We start from the raw sequence: 27,924 nt of genomic DNA, 5'->3' as shown, positions 1-27,924 counted from the left end.
CACACCCTACTTTGATGGTGCTTTTCCTGCATGGCAGGGGGTTGGACTAGATGGCCCAAGTGGTCTCTTCCAACTCTATGATTCTGTCTAGACGAGGCAAGGTCTTCCTGGGCCTTTCCTTGATGGAGAATGTGGCCACTTTCCCCCTCAAATGTCGACCCCTTCCTCTGAAGATGGAGTGTCCCTCTCCCTCCTTCCTGGGCTGCCCTGCGCGGAGGAAGCGAGGGCGAGTCGGGTAAGCGGCGCTGGCTCCCCCTGCAGTTCCTGTCAGGCCCTCGCTCAGAAGGCGCCTCCTCGGCCTGACTCCCTCCTGGAAAGAAGCCCCGGGGCAGCGTCGAGGGAATGGCCGGCCTGCGCGGGCGCCTCTTCCTCCTCCTGCTCGTCCCCTGCCTCTGCGGGGGGGGCGGGGCGCGGGCGGAGACCCCCTGCCTGGCCCCGCTGCAGTGGGAGGGCCGCACCGTGGCCTACGACCACGTCACGGGCAGGAACACGCGGGCCTCCGTAACCTACGACAGCCCCAACCAGCGGCTCCGGGTCCTGGAGGAGAAGAAGGGCCTCATCCCCTGCAAGAAGTAGGTGTTTCTCTCACTGCGGACGCGAGCCGACCTGACCCCGCCCCCCTCCGCCTCGCGCCTGCCCCTGTCAATCATCCCTTCAGGGCATCTTCATTCTCCATCCTCTGAGACCTTTGGGGGAGTTCAAATTACCTCAAGAGCGTTAGCTGGGTTAAGCTTGTGCAAATAAGAGCGTGCTTCCAGAAATTTCTTTATTTACTAGCTGTCCTCTGCCACGCATTGCTGTGGCCCAGTCTGGTTTTGTTTTTTTTATCGTGTCAGGAACAGACCAGACAGTTGCATTGCATTTTTTAACAAACAAACAAACAAAGCACAAAGTTTGCAAGCTTGGTAGTTGATTAATTGTCCTTTGGCCAGTAGCTGGCCACTTGGAGTGCCTCTGGTTTTGTTTGTTTGTTTTTTTGTTTTTTTGTTGTGTCAGGAGCGACTTGAGAAACTGCAAGTCGCTTCTGGTGTGAGAGAATTGGCCGTCTGCAAGGAAGTTGCCCAGGCGACACCCAAATGATTTGATGTTTTTGTCATCCTTTTGGGAGGCTTCTCTCATGTCCTCGCATGAGGAGCTGGAGCTGATAGAGAGAGCTCATCCACCTCTCCCCAGATTCGAACCTGCGACCTGTCAGTCTTCAGCCCTGCCAGCACAGGGGTTTAACCCACTGCGCCACCGGGGGCCTCTGGTGCCTCTGGTGTTACAATAAGAAGGTCCTCCATTGTGCATGTGGCAAGGCTCAGCTTGCATTGCAGCAGGTGGTCTGTAGTTTGCTCTTCTCCACACTCACATGTCGTGGATTCCACTTTGTAGCCCCATTTCTGAAGGTTGGCTCTGCATCTCGTGGTGCCAGAGCACAGTTTGTTCAGCGCCTTCCAAGTCGCCCAGTTTTTTGTCTGCCCAGGGGGGAGTCTCTCATTTGGTATCAGCCATTGGTTGAGGTTCTGGGTTTGAGCCTGCCACTTTTGGATTCTCGCTTACTGAGGTGTTCCAGCGAGTGTCTCTGTAGATCTTAGAAAACTATTTCTTGATTTAAGTCATTGACATGCTGGCTGATATCCAAACAGGGGATGAGCTGGAGATGTCACTGCCTTGGTCCTTTCACTATTGGTTGCTACTTCCCGGCGGATGTCAGGTGGTGCAATACCAAAAATCCATGAATCCCAAAGTCTCATTGTATGCAATGGCATAATAAAATGGCATTCCCTATATAAAATAAAATAAATAAATAAATAAATAAAACGGTAAATAAAGGTTTGCTTTTGGAGATTGTTATGGGAGGAACGGTGATATTTTCAATTCACGGTTATGGCTATGTAAGATGATGTGTCATGCTTCAAGCAGTGTTGTTTTTTGTAATCATGTGTATGGAAATTTCACACAAATGCTTTGTCATTTCATTTGAAATTGCTCCCAGAGTATTGGAACTATAGTTGTTTTCTTTTTCCAGGGGCAATTTATCCCAATTGGTAAATCTCCATATTTAATTATATTTCTCTTCTTCACCTTTTTCACAATGGATTTCTTCATGGATCTGAGTGATGTCATCACATACTTACTGGCAGTGCCTTTCTGTGGTGTTGGGATTGTGTGATCCTGTGTTGTGAGAGGCACTGCTGATTGTAGTGTAGCATTGCTACTGAAAGGTTTCCCAAATCAGAAAGCCTTTTATGGAGGGACCACATGAAATGTGCCCCAAAATTCTCAATTGCAACACAGAAATAAAAAAAACAAATCCAGTACTGTATTTGTTATAAAACCGACAATGACTGCATCAGATTTGGTGTTCCTGGACATCACACACAAAAATTCAGTAAGTTACAAGATTCAGTAAGTTTTGTTCGGCAGCCAGGGCTAAATTCCATGAAGCTATTTGGTAAAAAAATGGACAACAGAAGGAAACAGATTTCTAACGGAGCACTATTCTAAACATCCAGAGTGCTGTTGTGGTTTGAATGTTGGACTGTAATTCTGGAGACCAGAAACACTCCAGAGTTCCTACCAAGCCCCAAATATATTGGTTCGAGTGGCTAGAGAGTGGAGGAAGAACAATTGTGGAGAAGAAAAGAAGTAGAAGATATAATGGAAGATGTAGTGGCAGCAGTGCCCTTATGCTCACACTTTGCAGGACACCTCGTTCTGCCTTTGTCTATGGAAGTGTGAACATCACCCAATCCTGTTTGCCAGAGATGATGTGGTCTGTATTGTTCAGATGTGAACCAAGAGCCAACCATAACCTGCTATGATTATTTGATTCTTTCAGCATTCAATGCTCACTGCTTGAGGTGCACAATTAATATTATTTTTTATTTTGTCAGTGTTTTATGTGCACTCACTGACCATTTGGGGGCTCCTTTGCTGCCAAAAGGGGATAAAATAAATGGAATCAAAATGTAAAAATAAATGACCAAGGTTGTGTCCAATCCAAGATATTAGAATGACAAATTATGTAGCTAGTAGTTATGCCTCTTCTTCTTGACCTCTGCACATAGATGTTTAAATATAAAATGTCTTCAAATTTGGAAAGATTTGAAAAAGATCAAATGTTCATAAAATGTTTTTTAACATCACGCAAGGAAATTTTGGAAACTTTGGTCTTACATGCTGTTGAGTCATTCTGGCCATTCTCCATTTAAGCACTCAATCGTGTTTCTAACTTCATACAGTTTAATGGAAGAGAGAACCAGCCAATTCCCTGGCACTACTTTTTCAAACTTTAGTAAATGCGGCTTGGCACATAATTTGAGGAAAACATTCAAAAGAGAGGGTTGGGGCAGGAATTGGTTTGTGGCAGGGAGTCCAAAAGAACAGGGTACAGAAAACTAACATCCCGCTGGTATAGAATTTTGGGAACTGAACATTATCTAAAAGTGTTTGGTGATTGTACAAAACATTGTTGAGTTCTGAGCGACAGTTTACTCATAGTAAACCTCACTTCTTCAGCCTGTAGGAACAGAAGTATCCTTGAAAAAGCTGCTACTTAAAGTAAGGGGTGGGGGCTCATAATTTTAATGCAAGAATGCATTTGTCTGATCTGCCCTAGTAAGTAATCAAATTATTGGCTTTTATCTAGGACAAAATATACTTCTCCATTCAAAATACTCTATCCAAAAGGGAAATCACTAAAAGATTTGCTAATCTTGCTTTGCAGTGAGACATAGACTAAGCATTTGACTGTCTTGGATGTGATGGCAGGTGGAGAAAATATTGTTATGTGTCCATAAATAGACACATTATATATATATATGTGTGTGTGTGTGTGTGTGTATAATTTGTCATGGCCATTGTATGAATGTGTATTTAACATTAAAATTAATTAAAACTTGATAAGCAGCAAAACCTTCCTTTGTTGTTAATATTGGAATTAAAGTCTGGATGCCAGAAGCAACATTAAAAACCTTTGTTAGGAAATTCCACTTTAAAAGTAAAATAATATATTTGACTGATCAAAATGAACAAATGTCTAGAAGTTTAGAAAAACTGCTAAACGTAGGTCCTTAGATTTAAAATTGTGGAGAACAACAGGTCTCTAAATTAGCTAGTCAAACATTTAATGGAAAACAGTTATGAGTATAACTAAAAGACAGTTTTAAAAAAGATAAACCAATCTCTGTCAATCTATTGAAATGATTTGATATGTCATTTTCGAAGGGAAGGAAGAAATCAGGACTTTATGGATGAAATAGTGACAGAGAACTCTCAAATATCTATGCAACCAATATATGCAACCAATAACATCAAATAAGTATCACGCACAGAAGGACGTTTGACAAATGTTGCTTCATTAACAAGGAACACTAGAGTGTCTTGGAAATTAGTGAAAGAAGGTTGGCACAGCAAACATCACTCACTGTAGCAGTCCATCATAGATAGATAAATAGACAGACAGACAGACAGACAGACAGACAGGAATGGTGTTTCCATGAGAAGTATGTGCATTTAGATGTTTAAATATCTATAGAATTAACAAAGCATCCTTTTGTACAGGCTCAAGAAATCTGAAATTAATCTTTTGATTGTCATCCAACAGAATTCTTGGATCAAACGTTATTGCTGTCACTCTGATAAAGTCAAATAGTGATTAGCAGAATTCTTTACTGGCATAATTATTCACAGTAATCATTGTCCTGAAAAGGGCAGGGAGAAAATATTGTATCCTGTATAAAAGGGATAATTATTTGCCTATTCACTAATTAGGAAATGACATGTTCTATCCCTGTGCTTGCTACGGAAGGACTGTTCTCGGAATCTCATGTGTTTGGGAAAAGAACAAATTATATTCAAAGCACCTTGGTCAACAGGAGATTATTGATTTTTATTGCAACTTTCTGATAAATATTTGTGGTTCAATGATGGGAAGTAAAAATCCCTTTATTCTAAAAGAAAGGGCTTCCAGATGGAACTTGGTATTTAACCTTTAAACAAAATATGTATTGGGATTTGCACCATGCATGATTTCTTTTCTCTGGGTAGTTCACACTTAGACTTCTAAATTAATAACAGCGTAATCTACAATCCATGAAACCAGTTAATTATGAGTTCTGAATTGGATCCAGATTTACAGGACTGTATCCAAATCAAAAACAGATCCCACTGAAACCAATTGTTCTTGAGTTGTTAACTTTTAAATGCTATTGATTTTAGTGGATCTAATCGAAGTCTACTGAGTCTGAATTCAACACAGAGGAGACTCTTGGCATAGAAGAGAGAATAACATAAATATTAAATTGTGAACTTTCTCCTTGGAAGGGTAATAGAAAGGAAATAGTAACAGGTATTTGGAGACCTATGGTTAGATGCTGAAGTATTGTGTGTAGTCTTTAGACTGAAGCAGGGCATATAGGTGATAGGATGAATGTACCTGAAGCTGAATGTAGTGTAGGTAGTCCCCAAGTTACAAACTTTCACTTACAGACAACTCAGCTAAGAATGGGAGTGAGAAAAAAATGAGAGTGAGACAATAGGAAGTGAGAGAAATCTATCTAGGAAGGGAAATTGACTCCTGAAAGAGTTATCATGGGGAAAAGGTGTCTCAAGTGAAGCTTTATCACCAATCCTTGTTTTCACAACAAGTCAAATTTGGAAAATCCAATTATCACACGGACAGGAAGTGAGTTGAAATCTTCAGAACAGGGGCACAGACAGTAAAACACCACAGAGGCGTTAGCCCTTCCCTATGCTATCCAAAGCGCGCTCTCTCTCTCTCTCTCTCTCTCTCTATATATATATATGGCTGGAATTACACTTAAACAGATATGTACGTGTTCTAGCTTACATACAAATTCAGCTTGAGAACAAACCTATGCAACCTATTGTGTTCGTAACTTGGAGTTTACCTGTATGTGAAAACAGGAGGTGTCCAATTTTTTGAAACAATTTACTCAAATGGAAATACTTTAAAAAATAGCTTCCTGTGATTTTTTTTCCAGAAAGACATTGAAAAATTGTTTACTCTTGAACACAAATGGGAAAGAAAAAACTATATTTTCTTAACAGAAAAACAGTACCAATTTTTAGCATAATAATTTAGCATTATTAGCACATTGTTTGTAGTTCAGAATTATGAAACTGACAAAGTTTTTCCCCCCCCCCCCCCCCCCGGTTTATAAGTGAGAATTTTTTCAGTTGGCAAAGCTGAGAAGTATTAAATGTATTTGGGTAAAAGCAATTAAAGTCAGGAAAAGAAAGTTGCTCAAAGCATTTTTCTCATTGTTGCAGTCTCCAGATATTATTCCATTTTCTGTTAAAGTGTTCCTCTTGCTGAAACCACATCACTGCATATAATGGTTCTCTACATGTGCCAATATCCTCTTTCTCATCAAGGATGACACATTTTAAGGCTATTTTTTAGTTCTTAGTTCCGCACTCTAAATGTTGGAACCCCCAACAGCTCTGCAGGCTGTTTCTTATAAAGAAGAAAGAAGTAGATTGGATTCATTGTAAGTCAAAACAGAAATCTTAAAATATGCTGGTTTTTCCCAGTTCAGTTGTCCAACAACAGGTCTTTGACAGTTTTTCTTTTCCAGTATGCTTATTTTACTGAAATGCCTTTCAGACCACTTTTACTCTGAAGCCTAAGATGAAATGTTCTCAGTATATGGCAGTTTCCTGTGTTGAAGTCTGTTGGGTAGATAAATCATGTATCTTCCCTGATTTTGTATAATGAATCAATGAATATTAATTCTGATCTTGTCCCATTCTTCCAGGTTCTTCGAATATATCTACCTCTATAAAGATGCAGTGATGTTTCAGATAGAGCAAGTGACAAAGCTGTGTTCTAAGGTACCTTTGAGTGACCCATGGGATCCTTTTGATATTCCTGACAATTCAACCTATGAAGATCATTGGAGGTCCTGGTGACCAAATTATGGTACAGGAGTGGTCTGACAGAAAGCTAGCTAGAAAACGTAAGCACTAATTGTATTAATTACACATTATTTCTTTATCTCACACCATTCTGTTCCTACATTACTATCGTCAGTTGTATAACATGCAAGAAACACAATTTTTTTTCTCCTTTCCTACAAGAAATAAGTGGTATGGATTGATAACAAGCCTTGGCCTTCTGTCTGGATTCCTCTCTAGATGATTCCATGTCTTTTTAAAACCATGGTGTCTGGGCACTTAAAGGAGTTTAATATTGCTTTGATTTATTTAGTTTACAAGAAATATGGCCAGTAGGATAATTCTGTGGGTTATACAAAAGGAAATTCTGTGGACATTTATAAAAGTATGAATGAAATAGGTTGAGTGTTACCATTAATACTTATTTATTTATCGTGTCATCAGCAACCATACCATTGTATTACAATTGTAACAGAACAAAACAAACACACAGATTAAAAAGAAAAGGGGAAAAAAAGAAAAAAAAACCCACAGATTTTGCAAACTTGGTAGTTGGTTAAATGTCCTTTGACCAGTATCTGGCCACTTGAAGTGCCTCTGGTGTTGCCGCAAGAAGGTCCTCCATTGTGCATGTGGCAGAGCTCAGGGTGCATTGCAGCAGGTGGTCAGTGGTTTGTTCTTCTCCGCACTCGCATGCCGAGGATTCCACCCTGTAGCCCCATTTCTTAAGATTGGCTCTGCATCTTGTGGTGCCAGAGCGCAGTCTGTTCAGTGCCTTCCAAGTCGCCCAGTCTTCTGTGTGTCCAGGGGGGAGTCTCTCATTTGGTATCAGCCATTGATTGAGGTTCTGGGTTTGAGCCTGCCACTTTTGGACTCTTGCTTGCTGAGGTGTTCCAGCGTTTGTCTCTGTAGATCTCTTGGTCTGATCCAGCAGGGCTCATTATATCGATGGTCTTATCTTGCATTTGTTCATTGAGGTAAGACCCCCAAGATGCCTGACTGGGCTTATAGCTGTTACCTGAGAATTTCGGGCTTACATTCCAGATTCCACTAGTATCCATTTTGATAAGACAGCAGTGTACGGTTGGGTTCTTATAGTGCTAGAGGCACACAATTTTCATATTCCTATCACTGTATGCCTACAGATGTTAATAGAATCATGACCTCCTCATTCCACGTCATTGGCCAGGCTGACAGATGCTGATAGTATCCATATCTAGATTTGGAAGAAATGCAACCACACCACTTCTGTTTGTTTTATTTGTTATTCGGGGTTTTTTTTTTCTCAGTTTAGGCTGCTAGGCTATATTTTAATCTCTCTCGAAATGACCTCATACTATAATATCTCTAGAATTGCCAATATTGATGTTTAGAGGCCTTTCTTTGCATTCTCCCCTATAATAATAAAATAATTATAACTTTATTTTTATACCCCGCCAACCATCTCTCCAAGGAGACTCGGGGCAGCTTACAAGGGAGAAGGCCAAAAATTACAAATAAAACACAAACAATTTAAAACATCAGATAAAATATAAAAACAATCACGATCGTAAGCAACATCAAAACAATATGGCTGAGAAAAAAACATAGCTGAGGTTCAGGCTCAATGAGTGCAATACATTCTGAAGGGAGAGCAAGGAAAGTGCAACAATCATATGCAAACAATCAATGATGGGAATACTGTCATCAAAAGTGTTGAGGTAGACTATAAGAGGTATAAGACAAGAGGAAACGCAATCTTGTACCTACTTTTCAGGTCTATTTGTACATTCTGAAAGGAATTTGATACTGTTTCTGGTGGAAGAGAACTATAGGGAACATTTTGGGGCATAAAGGATGGTCTGGTAGTTATGCTACATTTACTAGGTGACTTTGACATTTTTAGAAATGTTTAAAGTTTAGAGAATTTTGTAGTGCTCATTTGCAGCCTCCAGGATAAACAGCAGTTGCTGCAGTATCCATTCTTACATCATCACATAAAGTTAACAAACATCACTGCTTCCCCATAGGTTCAGACAAAGAAGCAAAATCCATCCTTCTCAAGCTGGATCTACACATCCCTATATCTCAGAATCTGATCCCAGACTGTTTTCTTATCCTAGATTATCTGGCAGTGTAGACTAATATAATCCAGTAGGTTCTTATGGGTTTTTTCGGGCTATATGGCCATGTTCTAGAGGCATTTTCTCCTGACGTTTCGCCTGCATCTATGGCAAGCATCCTCAGAGGTAATATAATCCAGTTCAAAGCAGATAATTTGAGATCAGATCCTGGGATATAGGGCAGTGTAGATCCAGCTTCAGACTCATTCCCTCAGATATTCTTTGAAGTTCTGGTCTCCTCTTCAGGAGCATATTCATTCACACCATCAGTGGTTAAAAATGTTTGACTGACATGTTTGGCTTATTTAAAATCTCTTTTACAAGACAAACATGTGAATAATCTGCAAATTACTCTAATATTAACGACCTATGAGAAAAATGAATATAACAGATGTAGTAAATAATACAACCTGTCATGAAGATCTGTCTTAATAGTGTTGAGTGTCAATCTGGCAATGGATTGTCTCTCACTTTACCAAGAGTTGAGTTTACCTTGTTTGTGGCATCATTCATGACATCAGAATATCACTGAAATGACCATGTCTCCATGCCAACTCCTCTGTAGCTGGGTAGCCATCAGCCTGACATTGCAACAAGTTGTCTGTTAATTTCATAATTTCTCCTGGAGAGTTTGTATAACCTGAAATCCATTCAGCATTCAAAAGCTAACAAACCTCAAATAGCTACTGGTTCAAGGAAAGGCATAATATCAATGATATGTATCAGTGATCAAGAAACATCTAGCATCCACACTTGTAAGAAAACAGGCTTGTGAGATCTGTTATTAGATTAACACGGCTGCATGATGGCCATTTTTCTGTTGCTGCATCAAAAGGTTGGGGGATTTTTACACTTCAGAAGATGGTGAATTTGTGTTCCCATCACCACTCACCGTTGGCTTTGTTAGCTGAAGCTTAAAGGAATGTGAGCCCAACAACATGTGGAGGGCCACCAGTTTCTTCATCTTGCTATATCACACTGTCAGATGTCTTAACAAAGAAATATAGCAATACTGAATTTCATTATATAACCCTGAAATGTTCATTATATAACCCTGAAATCAATCAAAACAAAGTATTCCCACTGAAACCAATCAAAGCCACTTCCAGAATAAGTGGGCTTGAGGATTGTATCATTAATCCTTATGTTGAATTCAATCCTTAATTTGGCCAGACGATGTTACTGGAAAATGATTTTAACAAGATGACATCGGTGACTACATGTTTTAATGGTTTTTATATGTGTTTTTATATTATTTTTAATCACACTTTTATGAATGCATGGCATCGAATCATGTAACACGCCTTGAGTCGCCATATGGTTGAGAAAGGCAGGCTATAAATGTTGAAAACAAATAATAAATAAATTTATGTTTTAAGAAAAACTAAAAAAAATCCATGCTTTCCATATAAGAGTAGTAATATTCTGTGTTTCATTGCAGTTGAGACCTGGGTTGGTGTTTACACAGTCAAGGATTGCTACCCAGTTCAGGAGACCTACACAAAGAACTACAGTGTGACAACCTCCACACGCTTCTTTGATCTAAAGCTTGGGATAAGTGACCCATCTGTGTTCATCCCACCAAGCACCTGCCATACAGCTCAGCCAGAAAAGATGAGAGATGCATGCTGATAGTGAACCTTGGATTTTGTGTGAAAACAACAAAAATTTATTATGTAGATTACCATTAATATTCAGCTGCTGATGTCTAACCTTGCAAAATTGTGGTTGTACCTTTCAAAATTGTCTTATAGATGAGACATCTCATTGAAGAAAAGAGAGGTCTCATTTTAACATTGACCCTGTATTCTGCAGTTACTAGAGAAGCTTATTTTTGCCATTATGGTCTTTGGAATGATCTTATCATTTATATTTTCTAAGAGGCAAATTATGCTCTTGAAATCATATTAAAATATTGTATGTATGTATTAATTCTCAAGAGAGAGATAAACTATATTACATGCAAAAGATAGAGGCTGGAATCATGTGAGTGACATACGGTGGTATTGCCTCATTTTTCATAGGTCCTGTTTTCAGTAGCATTAAAAAGTCTGTACTTCCTTGTGCAATACTCCTCATGGAACATTTATGCACGAGAACACCTCTTACTGCCAATAAGTGGCCAAGAAAGGTCAGGGGTACTCTGTGGCATCTGACTGCAAACCCACATCTGTGAGAAAATAAAATAAATTTGTTTCCTGGGTCTCCAGCGAGTCATTGAAGGCTCCAGCAGGAAACCCAGTAACTTACTGGAGATCTGTCTGTTCTTCCAGCTAAAGAACTTCAGCCAAATGCTTTCCAGGTGCCCTGCTCCCACCTGACCTCTTAATGCCCCACAGGGTAAACTCTAGCATTGAGAAAGCCCATTGCACTGAGATGGATGGGTACATTCAATGGAAGTACACTGACAGAACTTGATGCTCTGAGGCTGTTACTATAATGTGGCACCTACCATTGATGGCATAATAACTGTATGGAACTTTCTTATGATTTAATTTTTCTTTATTAAAAAAATAGCATATTTGCCTAATACTAGTTGAATGGTGTAATATCAGGAATAAGGAATTATACTTAAGTGTTCTTCTACATAATAATAATAATAATAATAATAATAATAATTTTATTTTTTACCCGCCTCTCCTTGTGGCTTGAGGCAGGTTACAGCATGATTAAAACACATAAACATACTACTGCTGTCATTTGTATTCAGCACACTGGTTTATTAGATCCATATTCCTTATTTGATCAAATGATCTTCAAAGCCAATTGCAGTAGATAGTAGGAATGTACACACAGGACCATCCCACACAACCATTTAATCTGGATCAGGATTTGGATTTAAGAAATTCGGTTTGCCTAAACAGGCAGTCCTCAAACCTGTTCAAAGCTGCCACAGAGTCTACAATGCTCCACTGATGCCAGATCAAACTAAATCCAGGATTTTTTTTTGTTTCTCCAGCAAAAAGCATTGATTGAAAACAGCTGACTTAAAGCAGAGCAAACCAAGACTTTGAAATCCAGTGTTTCCTTGCTGGAGAGGAGGCGTTTGTTTACCTTAATTTGGCTTTTGTATGCAACTCCTGGATTCTGCTTCCACTTTACAGCACTGTGCTTTTTATACAGTGATCAATATAAGCATATTTTATGGCTTAATCAGTTTTATTAACTCACAGTTTCTGGGTGGATGTGGGTTGGAGGTTACATTTGGGGGGGGGGGGGGAGTAATACTTTGCTGACTTTGCTGATTACCTGATCTCAAGCCAGTGATCAGTAGGATTATAATTCTTGTGTAAATAGGGTCACATTCTCATGGCATGCATTGGACTAAATGAAAGACTGAAATGATATTGGTCTTTTGGATCTCCTGTTTCATTTCTGATATTAAAACAAAATCCTAAACTGAATATGTTTTGAGAAATATCTTGTTCCTTAATTTTCAGTGTATACCTGGTCCCTAAGCCACTGTTGATCATTTGTGTGAATCTTTTAAAAAGAAGTAGATAGATCCTGTTAATTCTGTCCATAACCGTGTCATTTTGTCTGGCACCCTCTCAATGCAGAAAACCTGAAATATCCTGTAATAAATCTGTTTAGATGTTTTATATTAGTCGATGAATCCATGCCATACAGTAAAACCAAAACAATATAACACTGTGCACTGCATGTTTTCAAGGCTGTACATTTATCAACTTTAAAAGCTTCTCTGGTCCATCACTATTTTCACTTTGTTTGCATGAATATCCTCACAATGTTCACTCAGCCAGATTATAGCATATTTGTATTTGTCAACATCTCCCACGCTTTCATTTTGCATCTTTAACTATTTCTTGGGCTTTTTCATTGTTGTTGTGAACGTTTCTTAACTTCCATTTTGTGACTGGTCATTGCCCACTTCACTAGTTATAGAAACCATCTTAATTTATCAACTAGCAAAACTATGGTTTTAAATATATTTCCATTAATAATGGTCACAATCAGTTGAATCATCAAGTCCTTGTTTGAATATATATTATTGGAGTACACATTTCAAAAATGGTGGGAATATAAATCCTTGTTATACCCATGTTTGTATTTATGTGGGTCCTTCCACACAACCATTTAGTCCAGAGAAGAATATGGATTTAAGAGGTCAGGTTTGCTCTAGAGTGCCTGCACAAGCATCATATGAACCGGAAGAAAGATGAAAGTCAGTCCACATACCCACCGGATCTTTGATAACACATTCTGGTCCAAATTAAGTGCCTCCGTTAAAACCCAGGAGTTTATTTTGCTTTAATTCCTCCCTCCTGGCAAAAAAGCAATTGCTTTAGAGCTGTACAAAGCAAGGCAAGAGCTTCAAGCACTCCTATGGCAACAGAGGGCTGAAAGGGGAGACTTTCTTTTCCCTCCTCGGTTAGACTGCAACTGCCTTATTATTCTGATGCTTCCCCACTGCTGTTTACATTTGCATTCTGTCTTTTGCATTCACTCCTTCCTGTGCCTTCTTCAGGCACAGGAGGGATTCCATGAATCATTTGGCTCGAATCCAGATTTCTAGTGAGTTTTTTTATCATGCAGTTTACCCTGAACTCACATTGTGGGGTAGGCATTATCAGGACACCCTGACCCTCGAGTCGTCCAAGCCAGAGTGGATGTGTGGATGGGGCCTATGTTTTGTATCTTCTGATCTTCTGTTTTCACTACATCTTTTTGTTGCCAATTACTGTGTGCTTGCAAACTGATGTTTTCCTGGTTCCAGATCCAATACCCCTCTACATTAAAAGATTAAAATATCCTTTTAACATTATGAATGCCTCTTTCTTTATGTAGGTAATGATCTGAAACCATAATCCTCAATATAGTCCATCTGGTCCAACAACTCCAGGTATCCCTTCCACTTGAGTGATCCACTTGTTTGCCCTCTGTTGTAAGTGGTGTCAGATTTATAATTGAGCAGTATGAATACACTCAGAAAAAGTGAGATGTGCATGGATGTGAGGTACACATTGGAAAATACATTCTGAGATGGAAATACAATAGACTTAGTTAACTGGAACTCAAGCAACTGACAAAAAACCCGAAGAAGCAATACTTTAAACAAAAATTAAAATCTATGCATAATAAACCATTAATTAAGCCCACTTTTATTTGTCTTAATTTATTTTTAATTACTATATTTCAAATTAGTATGACATCAATACAAAGTTTATATTTTGGTATAGCACGGGGTATAATATTAGACCTATTTAATAGCAATACTCAAGCGACCAGAAAGTACATTGATCCCCATGAGGACTATTTAACAGCGTCTACTGTATTGGTTTTTATAGTTTTCTGTTCACTATGTTGCTCAGCAATCCACCAGGATGATGAATCATTTTTATGACACATCTGCATCTAATGGGCAAACACTATGCTACCATTTGTCAAAATTAGATAGCAACACAAGTTGAAAGAAACTGACGCCCAGGGATATAGTGATTTGTATGATCTCAGCCTCTGCCCTTTGTGTGGGTCTAGGGCACAGAAAACACAATCTAGCCCTACGCAAAATGAGATGATGAATTAAATCAGAATTTTGCTGGAACATTGCCTTCTTAGCAAATGATCCTGAGGGCTTTTTTCAGAGGGTCGGATGATTTTAGTGCAGAGCATCAAATATCAAACCTCTGTTTTTAAAGTGACGCGGGTTGTAACACAACGTGTCAAATGAGGCAGGGAGGCTTCCAGAGCGTCAGGACTGTTTGTTTATCAGAAATGGCCAGAGCCCTTGGTGGGAGATGGGTGTTTTCCTCCTTGCCTGAATGCTGCCAAGTTTGCCCACCCCATTTCAAATCTGAGATGAGTTCATTTCTTGGACAGTCTTGAAACTCTGCCAAAAAGCAAAAGCAAGCCGTCAGCCCACCAGATCTCACAAACTCAGCTAGTAATATTGAATCTGCATTCCCAAACACATTTGCATGGGAATAAGCCCCACTAAATACATTGAGTTCTGCTGCCATGTAAACATTACTATGATTGTGCTATAGAGCATTCTATTTCAGTTAAATGTGTAGCTAATACTGGTGGGAGTTGTGGTTCAACATCATCTGGAGGTCAACATATAATCCAGTCCTGGTGTAAATACAGTACTGGAAACTGCACAGACTTCTTTCTTAGTTCATGAAAACTAAGATGTGGAAAAAATCTTTGTATGTTTGAGGGGTGATTTTTTAAAAAAGTTATATCCTTTATAAACTAGGCATCACTATTGAACTATTGCTAAATGTGCTGGTGAACACTGAAAATATTCCTAGTCTTTTATTTCATATTTTAAACATTTCACATTATACAGTTCAATCCAAATCAGTGGCAATTAACTTTTGATTCATTTGTCTCCTGATGGAAAGCTAATCTCAGTTTCCTCAGATTGGACCTAATCCACAGATTTCTTTTCATTGCATTTAATCTAAATCTAAAATCAGATTTCCTAATCCAGAGATCCAGCTACCTTAGCACTGTTTCCTCAGTGCCAGTGTACACATGTCCTTGCTCACAATAAAGCCTATTAAATAAAATCTGATTTAGTCTACAAGATTGCACAGTCACTTCTCTAGTTGAAAGAATATCATAATTTCCCACTGATCCAACAAGAATCAAATCAAAGTGTGCACCCAGTATCGGGGAAGAAGAAAAAAAAAGTAAACCACTATGTTTAATAATCCTTAATTTTTCTAGCTTCTTTGAAAACAGGTGCTGTGTTTAGTTTTGAACCTGATACATAGAACTGCCTCCTGAACATACATGTCATACACTCAACCCGCTATCTCATTGCCCAAATAAAACATCACATTGTAATGAGTCTTGCTTCTTTCCTCCTTACTTTAAACATACATTTGTGGTGGGACTTAGCCAGGAATTTTAGGATGCATACTTGGGGTGCAAAATGTTGCTTTTCAGAACGTGCATGAGGCTGGTGTTCAGTATTTTTGTGCTAGGAGTTTTTGCATTGCCACAGGCCAGTGGCATCAATAAGCGTGTAGGAGATGGGAACCGCAGTGGGTGAAATAATCTGAGGGGGTGACACCAAAATGTTGTTTATAAAAATGTACAAGTGTTTCAGCAAAACATATTATTTTAATTAAAACATCTCTGTAGTTAGAACTACAAAAGCATGTTTCATAATACCATTTTATATGTACAGTAACCATATACCTATAAAGCTAAAACCTTGTGCTATTTTACTTTTTGGTCCTTCTAATGCCCATGTCCTCCAGTCAGAGCTGTCATTATTCCCAAACAACAATGACACTTCAATTTACATCGTTTTGTCTGTACCAACTACAAGCATGTAGCCTTTTTTATATTGTACTAGCTGTGCCCTGCCACGCGTTGCTGTGGCCTATAGTAAAACTTATCAAAGTTGAGGTAGATATCTGGACTATTATGAAAGAGAGGTACCTACCTATTCCTTCCCCCTTTTCCTCCCCCTTTCTCTCCTTTCTTCCTTCTCTACCTCTTTCTTTCTTTCACTACTTGGTTTCATCCTTCTCTCTTTCCTTCATTCCCTCCCCCTTTCTTCCTTTGCCTTTCTTCCCTCCCTGTTTGCTTCCTTCTTTCACTTTTTATTTCCTTTTATTTTACCACCATCATAACAATAACAATAATGCAATGCATTGCCTGTGGGACCTGACACCTCTCCCATTCCTCCAGGGTCTCATAGGAACAATAGCATAATAATAATAATAATAATAATAATAATAATAATAATAATAATAATAGAAATAACAACCTTTACCCGCCACGTGTTGCTGTGGCCAATCTTCCCTCTTTCTCTCCTTCTTTCCCTCCTTCCTTCCTTCCTCCCCTCCCATCTTTCCTTCTCCTCTTCTTTCTCTATCTCTTTCCTTCCTTCCCCCTTTTTCTTTCTTTTCTGCTGTCTCTCTTTTCTTTCCTTCCATCTTTCCTTTTCTTTCCTTTCCTTCTTCCTTCTTTCTCTAACTTTCCTTCCTTCCCCCTTTTTCTTTACCTCCCTTTCTCTTTCTTCCTTCTTTCCTTCCTGTCTTTCCTAGATTTTGAAAGGGCGGGAAGGGGCGGGGTGGGGTTTGGAGGGGGCGTGAAGTAAAAGGAGGTAAGATTGGGGTGGGGGAGTGATGGAGCATGGGGTTGTGTGTGTGTGTGCAGCAGCGGGGGGAGTGATGGAGCGTGGGGTTGCGTGTGTGTGTGCGGCGGCGGGGGGGAGTGATGGAGCGTGGGGTTGTGTGTGTGTGTGGCGGCGGGGGGAGTGGGGTTGCGTGTGTGTGTGAGGCGGCGGGGGGAGTGATGGAGCGTGGGGTTGCGTGTGTGTGTGCGGCGGCGGGGGGAGTGGGGTTGCGTGTGTGCGTGCGGCAGCGGGGAAGTGATGGAGTGTGGGGTTGCATGTGTGTGTGCGGCGGCGGGGGGAGTGGGGTTGCGTGTGTGTGCGGCTGCGGGGGGAGTGATGGAGTGTGGGGTTGTGTGTGTGTGTGTGGCAGGGGTGTGTGTGTGTGCGGGAAGCGGCGCGGCGGGGCTTGGAGTGGGCATGGTTTCCGCAGAGGGAACGTTGGCCAGAAGGGCATGTGCGCGCGCCAGGGAACTTGCGGCTGGGCGCCAATGCGCATGCTCAGTCATTTTGCCGTTTTGTGAGTGTGTTGTTGTGTTGTTTTTCATTTTGAGTAGATACGTTTGTACCTTGTGGGTTGTGTTATGGGCATGGGAATTTTGGTTAAGTTTCGTTGGGTTTTTTTTTTAGTTTTGTTTTTTTGCCGTTTTGAGTGTGTTGTTGTGTTGTTTTTCATTTTGAGTAATATGTTTGTACCTTGTGGGTTGTGTTATGAGCATGGGAATTTTGGTTAAGTTTCGTTGGTTTTTTTTAGAGTTTTATCCTTTTGCCGTTTTGTGAGTGTGTTGTTGTGTTGTTTTTCATTTTGAGTAGGTGTGTTTGTACCTTGTGGGTTGTGTTATGAGCATGGGAATTTTGGTTAAGTTTCGTTGGGGGATTTTTGAGTTTTGTTGTTTTGCCGTTTTGTGAGTGTGTTGTTGTGTTGTTTTTCATTTTGTGTAGATATGTTTGTACCTTGTGGGTGTGTTATGGGCATGGGAATTTTGGTTAAGTTTCGTTGGGGGATTTTTGAGTTTTGTTGTTTTGCCGTTTTGTGAGTGTGTTGTTGTGTTGTTTTTCATTTTGAGTAGATATGTTTGTACCTTGTGGGTTGTGTTATGGGCATGGGAATTTTGGTTAAGTTTCGTTGGGGGTTTTTTGAGTTTTGTTTCCTCGTTGGATGCCCCTAACAAATTTATATATATAGATTGCCGAATGTTTTCATGGCTGGAATCACTGGGTTGTTGTAGGTTTTTTGGGCTATTTGGCCATGTTCTAGAAGCATTCTCTCCTGACGTTTCGCCTGTATCTATGACAAGTATCCTCAGAGGTTGTGAGGTCTGAGTAGTTTGCCATGGATTATATTGTGTTATCTATGAACAATACTTAAGGGGAAAATGGGTAACTAATTCTTAATTTTCCATTCAATTGGACTTGATTAGTTGAATGGGGAGGAAAATTAGCAAGAGCAACTACCGTAATTTGAACATGATACATATAATGATGACTTGAATGTGCACAGCATTATTGTTGCTTATTAATATTCAGTTGAATCCGACTTAGTCATATTTAGAGCAGACCTCCTGAAACCAATGGTACATGCTTGGATTCTTCTTATGTTCAAACACGATACATTATTGAACAATTGAGTTAAGAAGAAGAAACTCTGTTCATGGATTTAAATGTTTTGCATCAACACCTAATATTATCTGTCATTCTAGCATGACTTCCATGTCAAGCTTCTCAGCAGGAGCTCAGGCTTAGGTTTCTGTTCATTCATTCCAAGGCCTATAATACTATTTTTTAAGAGTCATGGTAGAAGCAGGGGCAACTCAAACCATTACACAAAGTAAGCATTTGCAGTATAGTTGATTTTGCCCAGGGGTGCTCTTGAGGCGTTCTTTGGGGGAAAATAGACCTTGACATATGCGAGTTGTAGTTACTGGGATGTATAGTTCACCTACAATCAAAGAGCATTCTGAACTCCACCAATGATGGAATTGGACCAAATATGGCACACAGAACTCCCACGACAAACAGAAAATATATATCAGTGATTGGTTGGGGGGGGGGGGCAAAATACGCCTCTGGGTAGTAGTCACTTTTCCCATGCATAGCCCTTCAGTCTATATGCTCTGAATATCACCACAAGCCTCATGGATATTGAAAGCATCTTCTAATATGATATCATGTGCTCCACCCAAGCTCCAGTGCTATATTCCTTTGGGAGTGAAATTGCTCTTGGTAACATTATGGCTATTAATCATATATGTATTCCTCTCATTTAAACTGGGGTGAAATCTTATATTGTACTGGCTTGAGTTTGGTTGGCTGGGTACTCCATCCCCTCACCTGCATCCTCCCCACTAGCCCATGAATATCAGGGGATAATGCTCAATTGGAAGAGATAGATGTGTAATAATAATAATAATAATAATAATAATAATAATAATAATAAATTATTTATACCCCACCACCATCTCCACAAAGGGGACTTGGGGCAGCTTACATGAGGCCAAGCCCAAAATACATTACAGCAAAATACAATAAAATAAAACCAGAACAACAGAACTAATATCACAATAAAATAGATAAAGCATAGGAATACAATAAAACAAAATAAAACAGAACAGAACAAGATAATGCAATGAGAAATCAATCACAATGACTTTCTCTTTTTCTCTCTCTTTTCTTCCCCCTTCCCTTCAAACCCTCTGACATTCCCTACCTGTCCACTGTTCTACTTTCGTAAAAGTACTAGAATATATACTATTATCCTAACCCAATTTTTATACCTAACCGTACCGTTTACTGTATTGTCGAAGGCTTTCATGGCCGGAATCACTGGGTTGTTGTAGGTTTTTTCGGGCTATATGGCCATGGTCTAGAGGCATTCTCTCCTGACGTTTCGCCTGCATCAATGGCAAGCATCCTCAGAGGTAGTGAGGTCTGTTGGAAGTAGGAAAGTGGATTTATATATCTGTGGAATAACCAGGGTGGGACAAAGGACTTTTGTCTTTACCTCGTTTTTATGTAAAACTAAAGTGAAATGTATTCAATAAAAAAGTATTAAAAAAGGAAATCAATCACAATGAGCAGGCCACGTGTACAACATAAAATGATAAAACTCTGGATGAACATAGCATATAAAGCTGCTGAATTTCTCCATTTGCCATGACCAAAAATGTTACACATGCAGGCATTAATATGTGTTTGGTATTATGTCACTGACATTATACCAAACTTTCCTGTGAATCCAGTTAATAACCAGCTCCATAAAACCTTTACTGAAACCTGAACTGCCCCCCATAGTCATGAAGACGTAGTCATGAGGATTACTTTTTAATGATGATGGTGGTGGCCTTTCTTTTTTCTTTTGCAATATTCACCAACACTGTTCTTGAGATATGCAGACATCAAAGGTCTACTCAGTCAATGTTCTATACTCATCTAGTGCTAATTGAGTAAAACAACTGGTCTTCGTCGATTCCCCTTTGAGGCAACCTTTCAATTGTTCTAGGACTATTAAGTTACAAATCCCCTCACCCCCAGAAGGAGCAATGACTGTGGAATAAGCAAAATGGGTGCTTTTCTACCTCACAATTTCTGACACATCTATTGGTTCTTCTCTGCTATTAAGAAAGCAGAACAATTTAGCATAACGGATGGACGAGGGTACCATGGAAGAAACTGTCATTTCCGTTTCATTCTGCAAAGGCACAGTAGGTGACAGAGTTCTCCAAGCCTGTATAAACATACGCCATTGAAGTGTCGGGGCAACACACTGGTGTGCGATGGGGGCCGTACTTCTATTCTTGTAATTAATGAAGGCTTCGCATGAGGCCATCAAGAATTAAGTATCGTATAAAGTCGGCATGCCGTACCAATTAGAGGTGGCACCACTTGACATGCCAGCATTACTACAATACAGTCACAGTAATGAGATTGTAGTGTTTATTATTATTATGATAATTTCTTGAAGCACAGCCTGCTATTTTGAATCTTGGCTGTCTGAGTTTATGGCTAAGATCATTCAAAAATTACACCATGTAACAATATTTGGAAAAAAATAAACCCTGTTCTTGTTTTGAAAGTGTTCTTTCCTGTTTAATTGTGTGGTACTTACTTTGAAAGTAGTTGTTATACTCCAGAAACTTTGTTTTTTTGACTACCACAAACTATGTTGAATTGGCTGAAATTCTGTGAGATATTCATTGAAAAACTATAGCAAAATGTGCTGCAGGGTGTCCCACAAAAACAAAGTTTTTACAATAAACTCTTCCCATGTTTTTATGATAAAACCAATGGAAGTGACATTTATAACCCAGGAACAAACATCGTGTTATATAATATTATTCATGCTCCCACTTTATTCTTATAGAACCATATTTACACAAGTAGAAGCAGGGCTCAGAATACTTTTTGCATTACACCCCAGAATCTTCATGCCAACATAGCTATTGGCTGTGCACGTTGGTGATTGTGGGAGTTGTGATCAAAAGTAACATTTCCCAATTCTAGAGAAGAAGTTAGCGAAATCTGATTCTTCCTCATTAAGTAAATGCAGATGGGAGAAAGCAGAAAACTGTTCACTTTGGACCCTCTGCCATACTTCTATACATGTTGCTTTTAGTATCTCAAGTAAAAAAGGTTGGCCACGAGTGTTGGCTTCAAACATATTCATGACTTACATATGTCATGTTACCCAGTGCTGTAACTCATGTTGTCACTCTCGTGGATCTCCTCTCATGCCATACCACAGGTATATTCAGGAATTTAGTCTCAAAGTGTTTCTACAGTACTGAATCTCTCATAGTCTTTTTGGAGAAATACAAAAAATTGCATCTTCAAATCATAACTTTGGGCATCAGGGTGAGATGAGCACTTATATGTTCCAATTTAAGGCAGAATTATAAGTTTATAATAATTACTCCTGACCTTGCATAGGCCCTAGGAGTGACTGTAGTTGGTACCCAAAAATATTAAAAGCTAGCAATAATAGTATTTTGAAAGCAAAGATTAATACTGAGGGAGTGATTGCAAAGTGGTGATATCTTACAATTGCAAAATTTCTTAGTATAACATTAAATTTTAAAAATTACCACCCCAAGCTCATGGAGAAGGAATTGAGGAAAAAAAGTGGAGCATCAATGCTCGGGAGGAGACTACTCATAAGAATGCCCATTGCACCATGTCACTGAAACAACACGACACAGACATGTCTGACAGATCCCATCCTATGTGTGCGGAAGCACTTTCTCCTGCTTCTAAGCCATCAGGAGTTTAGAATATGATCCTGTCTGCCCACCCAACTCCTAAAATAGTTCATTGATGAAACACCACTGACAACAGTCAAAAATCAGTTTGCGAAGGACTCCGTGGCACTTCATCTATGAATGTTTTAGAAATGTGTAGAAATGGAGGAGGTGCATGTGATGAAGTCCTTAGATTCTGTGGTTCTGGCAACTAGCTATCATTTTAAGCAAGAAATTATAATTTAAAGTTTATCCATCCACTAGGTTGCAGTATGGACACTTCCAAGTTGTCCTATTAACAGTTAAGGAAGGTACAGCCTTGAGTTAGGTCCTGTCCCTTCCTTAACTTATCAATCTGAAATGCAGATTTCTTTTTTCCCTGTGTCTTCTACCTTAGAAGCATTGTTGATTGTGAGATAGATAGATAGGTAGATAGATAGATAGATAGAGCCTCATTTGTGACTCATGTCTTCTCATGGCATGACCAAAGTGTAACAGTCTCAATTTAGTCATTTTGGTTTCTATGAAGAGTACAGGTTTGATTTCTTGTTTGACCCATTTGTTTGTTTTAACAGCACACGTTACAAGGGGCTGCTAATAAGTGTTTGACTTTACCCAGAAAGAAACGAGATAGGAAGATGAAACTTTACATTTATTCCACATACACTCCACTGATATCAACACACTTCTTACATCAGTATTTGAAGTTCTGTAAGCTCTGCAAAAAGAAGGATCTCGGTTGTGCCTCAAACCAGTCAACCCTAGCAGCAGTGGCATCAGAAATGGTGTGAAATTTGGTACCCTTGAGGTGTTTCTTCAGGTTTGGAAACAGAGGATAGTCAGAGGGCGCTAGATCCGGTGAATAAGGTGGGTGGTCAACCAGCTGGAAGCCTAGTCCCACCAGTTATGCCATGGTTGCTTGTGCAGTGTGAGTGGAGGTGTTGTCTTGCAGGAACAAGATTCCTTTGGACAGCTTGCCACACCTTTTGGCCTTCAGAGCTGCTTTCAATTGGTCCAAAAGTTCAGTGTAATACCCCTTCTGCTCCCTCACCCATATTGTGTTTTAGTAGTTATATTTATATTTTTAATGTACAAAACATGCCAGGTTTGTATGGAAATGTGACACTATTTCTTGTGCTGGTCAATGACCGAAATAAATATTTTGATTTGATTTGAGTGTAATACCTTGAATTGATGGTGGAACCATTTTGAAGGTAGTCCATTAGCAGTATGCCCTCCTTATCTCAGAACACAGACTCCATCACTTTAGTGGCTGATTTTTGCACCCTGAACGTCTTTGGACAAGGAGAACCACTGTGCCTTCACTCTTTGGGCTGCTCCTTGGTTTCAGGGTTATACAAATAAATCCAGGTCTCATCCATAATGACCTGTCAATCCAGGGAGTTCTTATCAGTCCGGAAACACTGACAAATGGACTGGGAAGTTTTCACTTGCATGCTTTTCTGATCTGATGTAAAACATTTGGGGACCCACTTTGCAGAAATCTTCTTCATGTTCAAATGTTCATGGATAATGACACAAACACATTCACGAGAAATCCCCATGATGTCTGCTATTCCTTTTGCTGAAATTAGCTGATTCTCCGGGCTGAGGTTGTGCTCAGCATCGACAATCTCTGGAACAACAACCACTCTTGGCAGTCCAGGACGTTCCTCATCATTGGTGCTGAAGTGGCCTGTTTTAAATTTGGCAACCCAGTTCTTAACTGTAGATTATGAAGGGCATTGATCCCCCAATATCTGCGACATATCACCATGAATATCCTTGGCAGACTTTCCTTGCAGAAACAAGAATTTTATCACTCCTCTGCTCTCATTTGCTGTGAATACCACCTTAGACTCTGCCATTTTGTTTTCCTGCATGCCTAGATCACTGTTGCCATAAGCTACAAACACAAAATTTTGAAAACATATATTAGACACATAAGGCTTTCATGTGATGTAACATTCGTTAGCATAGAAACAAAACAAGAACACAAAGCCAAAGATTTATCAGCAGCCCCTCATATATGTAAAGCTCTTCTCCAGTACCACATTTCACATGAGCTTACTTTAGCTTTTGTAACCATACAAAGAAATGGGAAACATGAGGGCACTGACAATTCTAATTTAAATATTTAATTATATATCTTTACACCTCAGGATCTTGTCTAGTTCCTTCATACCTGCTCTTTCAAATCCTTCTTCTGATTTATTGACTACATTCTCCATTTTTGGTAATGAATGAGTCAAGATATGGGGGATTTTGAATGTTTCCAGAGAAAAAGCCACCACAATGATCAAAGGATTGAAAGCCAAGCCCTATGAGGAGCAGCTTAGAGAGCTGGATATCTTTAGCTTGGAGAAAAGAACGCTGAGAGGGAATATGATAGCCGTCTTTAAATATTTGAAAGGATGCCACATTGAAGAGGGGGCAAGTTTGTTTTCTGCTTCTCTAGAGACTAAGACATGGAGTAAAGGATTCAAATTGTGGGGGAAAAGATTCCACCTAAAATTTGGGGGGAAAGTCCTGATGGTAAGAGCGGTTTGGCAGGGGTTTTTTTTCATGTCAGGAGTAACTTGGGAGACTGCAAACCTGGCTTTTCCATTGCGCTTTTGGAGAGTAGCCATACAACCATACACAGCTGCTCCCCCGCAACGTTTTGTCCCCAGAGTATATTTCCCCGTTTGTATGAAGGCCTATTTTTACGACCCCATTCCTGTATGAGTTTCTCCCTCGCAAACAATCTGCTCCTTTCCTATCCCATCTTGAGTTTTTAGTATTTGCACATGCTCATTGTCATTGTGATTGTGAATGACTTTCTTTTGTATTTTATTTTGTTCATTGTATTCACATGTTTTATGTATTATACTGTGTTGTCATTGTGTTTTGGTTTTTATTTTATTGTAATATGCTGTTGGACTTGGCCTCATATAAGCCGCCCCGAGTCCCCATTGGGGAGATGGTGGCGGGGTATTAAATAGAGATGATGATGATGATGATGATGATCATTATCATTATAATTTTTATTATTATTCTGGTATGGGAGAATTGGCCATCTGCAAAAATATTGCCTAGGGGATGCCCAGATGTTTTACCACCCTGTGGGAGGCTACCTTCATGTCCCTGTATGAGAAACTGGAGCTGACAGACAGGAGCTCACTCTCCTCCCCAGATCCAAACTGCCAACCTTTTGGTCAGCAGTCCTGCCAGCACAAGGGTTTAACCCATTGTGTTTCCGGGGGCTCCTTGTTTGGCAGTGAAATATGCAGTCTTGGAGCATGGTGGAATCTCCTTCTCTGGGGGTTTATAAGCAGAAGCTGGATAGCCATTTGTCGAGGCTGCTTTCATTGTGTTTTCCTGCATGGCTAGGGATTGGACTGAATGACCTTTGTGGTTTCTTCTAACTCTATGATTCTATGATTAATGCTAGATCATATTCTGTGATGACACTGAGGACCATTAATGAATCCACTTGCACTTTTAGAAATAATACTCCTCTATCATCCCTTTTAACTGGCCTGCTTTGCGATTTCTTCCTTGCATCATGCCCTTCATTGGCACAATCAACTGCCCAATTATTCTTAGCCAACCCAACAGCTTTAGCTCTGACACGCACCTCCATGGCGGAGCTGTGTAAACTACGCTTTCTGAGCACTCCTTTGTCCCTGGAGAATTTGTAACCATGTGGTGGAAGAATTTTAATTTGTGGTGTTACAGTAATGACTGGCTTTGCGTCTGAGTAACCTCAGGGCAGAGAGCTGGCAAGCTGAAACTGTCTGATCCCTGCTGACAGGTGACAAAAGCAGCATTTGCCTGCGCGGTTGGGACATGCAGGGCCAGAAAGGAACACAGAAACACAACATGCTCTGGGGGTATCATAGGTCCAAACGGCAGGAAATGCACTCAGAGATGGAAGTAAGGTTAGGATCATTTGTGATTTCTTTGTAGTGTAAGGATTATAATCAATGACCTCATTTGACCACATAATCAACCCATGCCATCTTGTGAACCTTTGCTTGCTGTTGTACACTAATGTGGGTGTCTTCTTAAAAATGTATGTTATCTTGTTACGTTTTAAGGTTTATATTGGAAAGTGTTTATAAAGTTAGTATATTATTGATGTCATGGCCTATGGCTAGTACAACAAACAATCCATTCATTCAAAGTCAATTTATGTTATTATAGAATTTTATCTGATTACGTGTAGTTTAATTTATTGATGTCTGGTTTTATTTATTTATTTATTTATTTATTTATTTATTTATTTATTTACTGTATCGCCCATAGGCGACTCAAGGCGGTTAACAGGGCAAAATCCAATGCTTACAATGTCATAAATAAAATTAAAAACATAACATATAATAAACACTAAACAAATCAATAAAATATAAATTCATAATGTCTCCTTTTAAAAACATTGTCCAGACTCATTGTCTAGTCGTTCCATTTTTCTGTGTCAGTTACTCTGCATTTATAAATGCATGTTCAAAAAGCCACGTCTTGACTTTTTTCCAGAATGTTAAAAGGGAGGTGGCCAATCTAATATCTATAAGGAGGGCATTCCACAGCCAAGAGGTCACCACCTAGAAGGCCCTGTCTGAGATGGTGGTTTACTGATTTGATTTAATTTAATTTACTGATGTTAGGTCTTAATTTGATGTTAAGCTTTAATGGTACTTTTATATGTGGGGGGTATTCTTGGATTTTATGTTAGCGTGGCCGCATCTTTGTATGCGAACCCACATGATCCCTTCGATCATCCGGAGAGGCCCTGCTCTCGATCCCACCAGCATCGTAGGCGCGATTGGTGGGGACGAGAGAGAGAGAGGGCCTTTTCGGTGGTGGCCCCTCAACTCTGGAACTCACTCCCTTAAGACATCAGACAGGCTCCAACTTTGGCAGTCTTCAGGAGGAACTTGAAGACATGGTTGTTCCAATGTGCCTTCCTGGAATAATGACCCCATAGCACTTTGTCCTCCAAAGCACTTTACATTTTTTTAAGTCTGCTCGTATGCCCTTCCACAAGCATCAGTATCACCTTCCGTTCATGTCCCAGCATTATTTCCAATTTTAACTTAACATTCGGCCTTCCCACTGTTTTAATTATGTGTTGTTTTATTGATAATGTTGTGTATCTTATTGTTTATGTGTTTTTAATTGCTTGTATTGTTGTTATTATTGCTTGTATTGTTGTGTTTGGGCTCGGCCTCATGTAAGCCGCACCGAGTCCCTTGGGGAGATAGTAGCGGGGTACAAATAAAGTGTTATTATTTATTATTATTATTATTATCGTGTGTTTATGTAGGCATTGAATGTTTGCCATTGTTATGCTGGAATCCACCCTGAATCCCCTCGGGGAGATAGGGCAGAATACAAATAAAGTATCATCATCATCATCATCATCATCATGAAGCACTTTGCCCATGAAAGAGAAATCTGGATTAAATAATGAACTAAAGAATAAATATGTTTATTTCTTTTTATAATCACTTTTTTTACTATTATGTCCCCCAATGACCACCCTTGTGTTTATTATATGAGCCATTTTTGTTCTGTTTTTTTCTTCTTCTATTTTTGTATA

At 39.6% G+C, this 27,924-nt stretch overlaps 1 protein-coding gene across 1 annotated transcript; it reads left to right on the top strand.

The window, feature by feature from the left end:
- The first annotated feature begins 94 nt into the window (after positions 1-94).
- EPDR1 (ependymin related 1) lies at positions 95-13,794 on the top strand. The gene is given in 4 exon segments (XM_060781613.2): positions 95-572; positions 6,768-6,902; positions 6,904-6,968; positions 10,450-13,794. Coding segments are annotated over 4 exon segments (621 nt in total). The 5' UTR covers positions 95-342; the 3' UTR covers positions 10,641-13,794.
- The last annotated feature ends 14,130 nt before the right edge of the window (positions 13,795-27,924 follow it).

This window comes from Anolis sagrei, chromosome 6 (assembly GCF_037176765.1).
Source record: "Anolis sagrei isolate rAnoSag1 chromosome 6, rAnoSag1.mat, whole genome shotgun sequence".
In the NCBI taxonomy this organism is placed as follows: Eukaryota; Metazoa; Chordata; class Lepidosauria; order Squamata; family Dactyloidae; genus Anolis; species Anolis sagrei.
The sequence above is the reverse complement of the archived record's forward strand: the minus strand, read 5'-3'. Positions and strand labels throughout refer to the sequence as shown.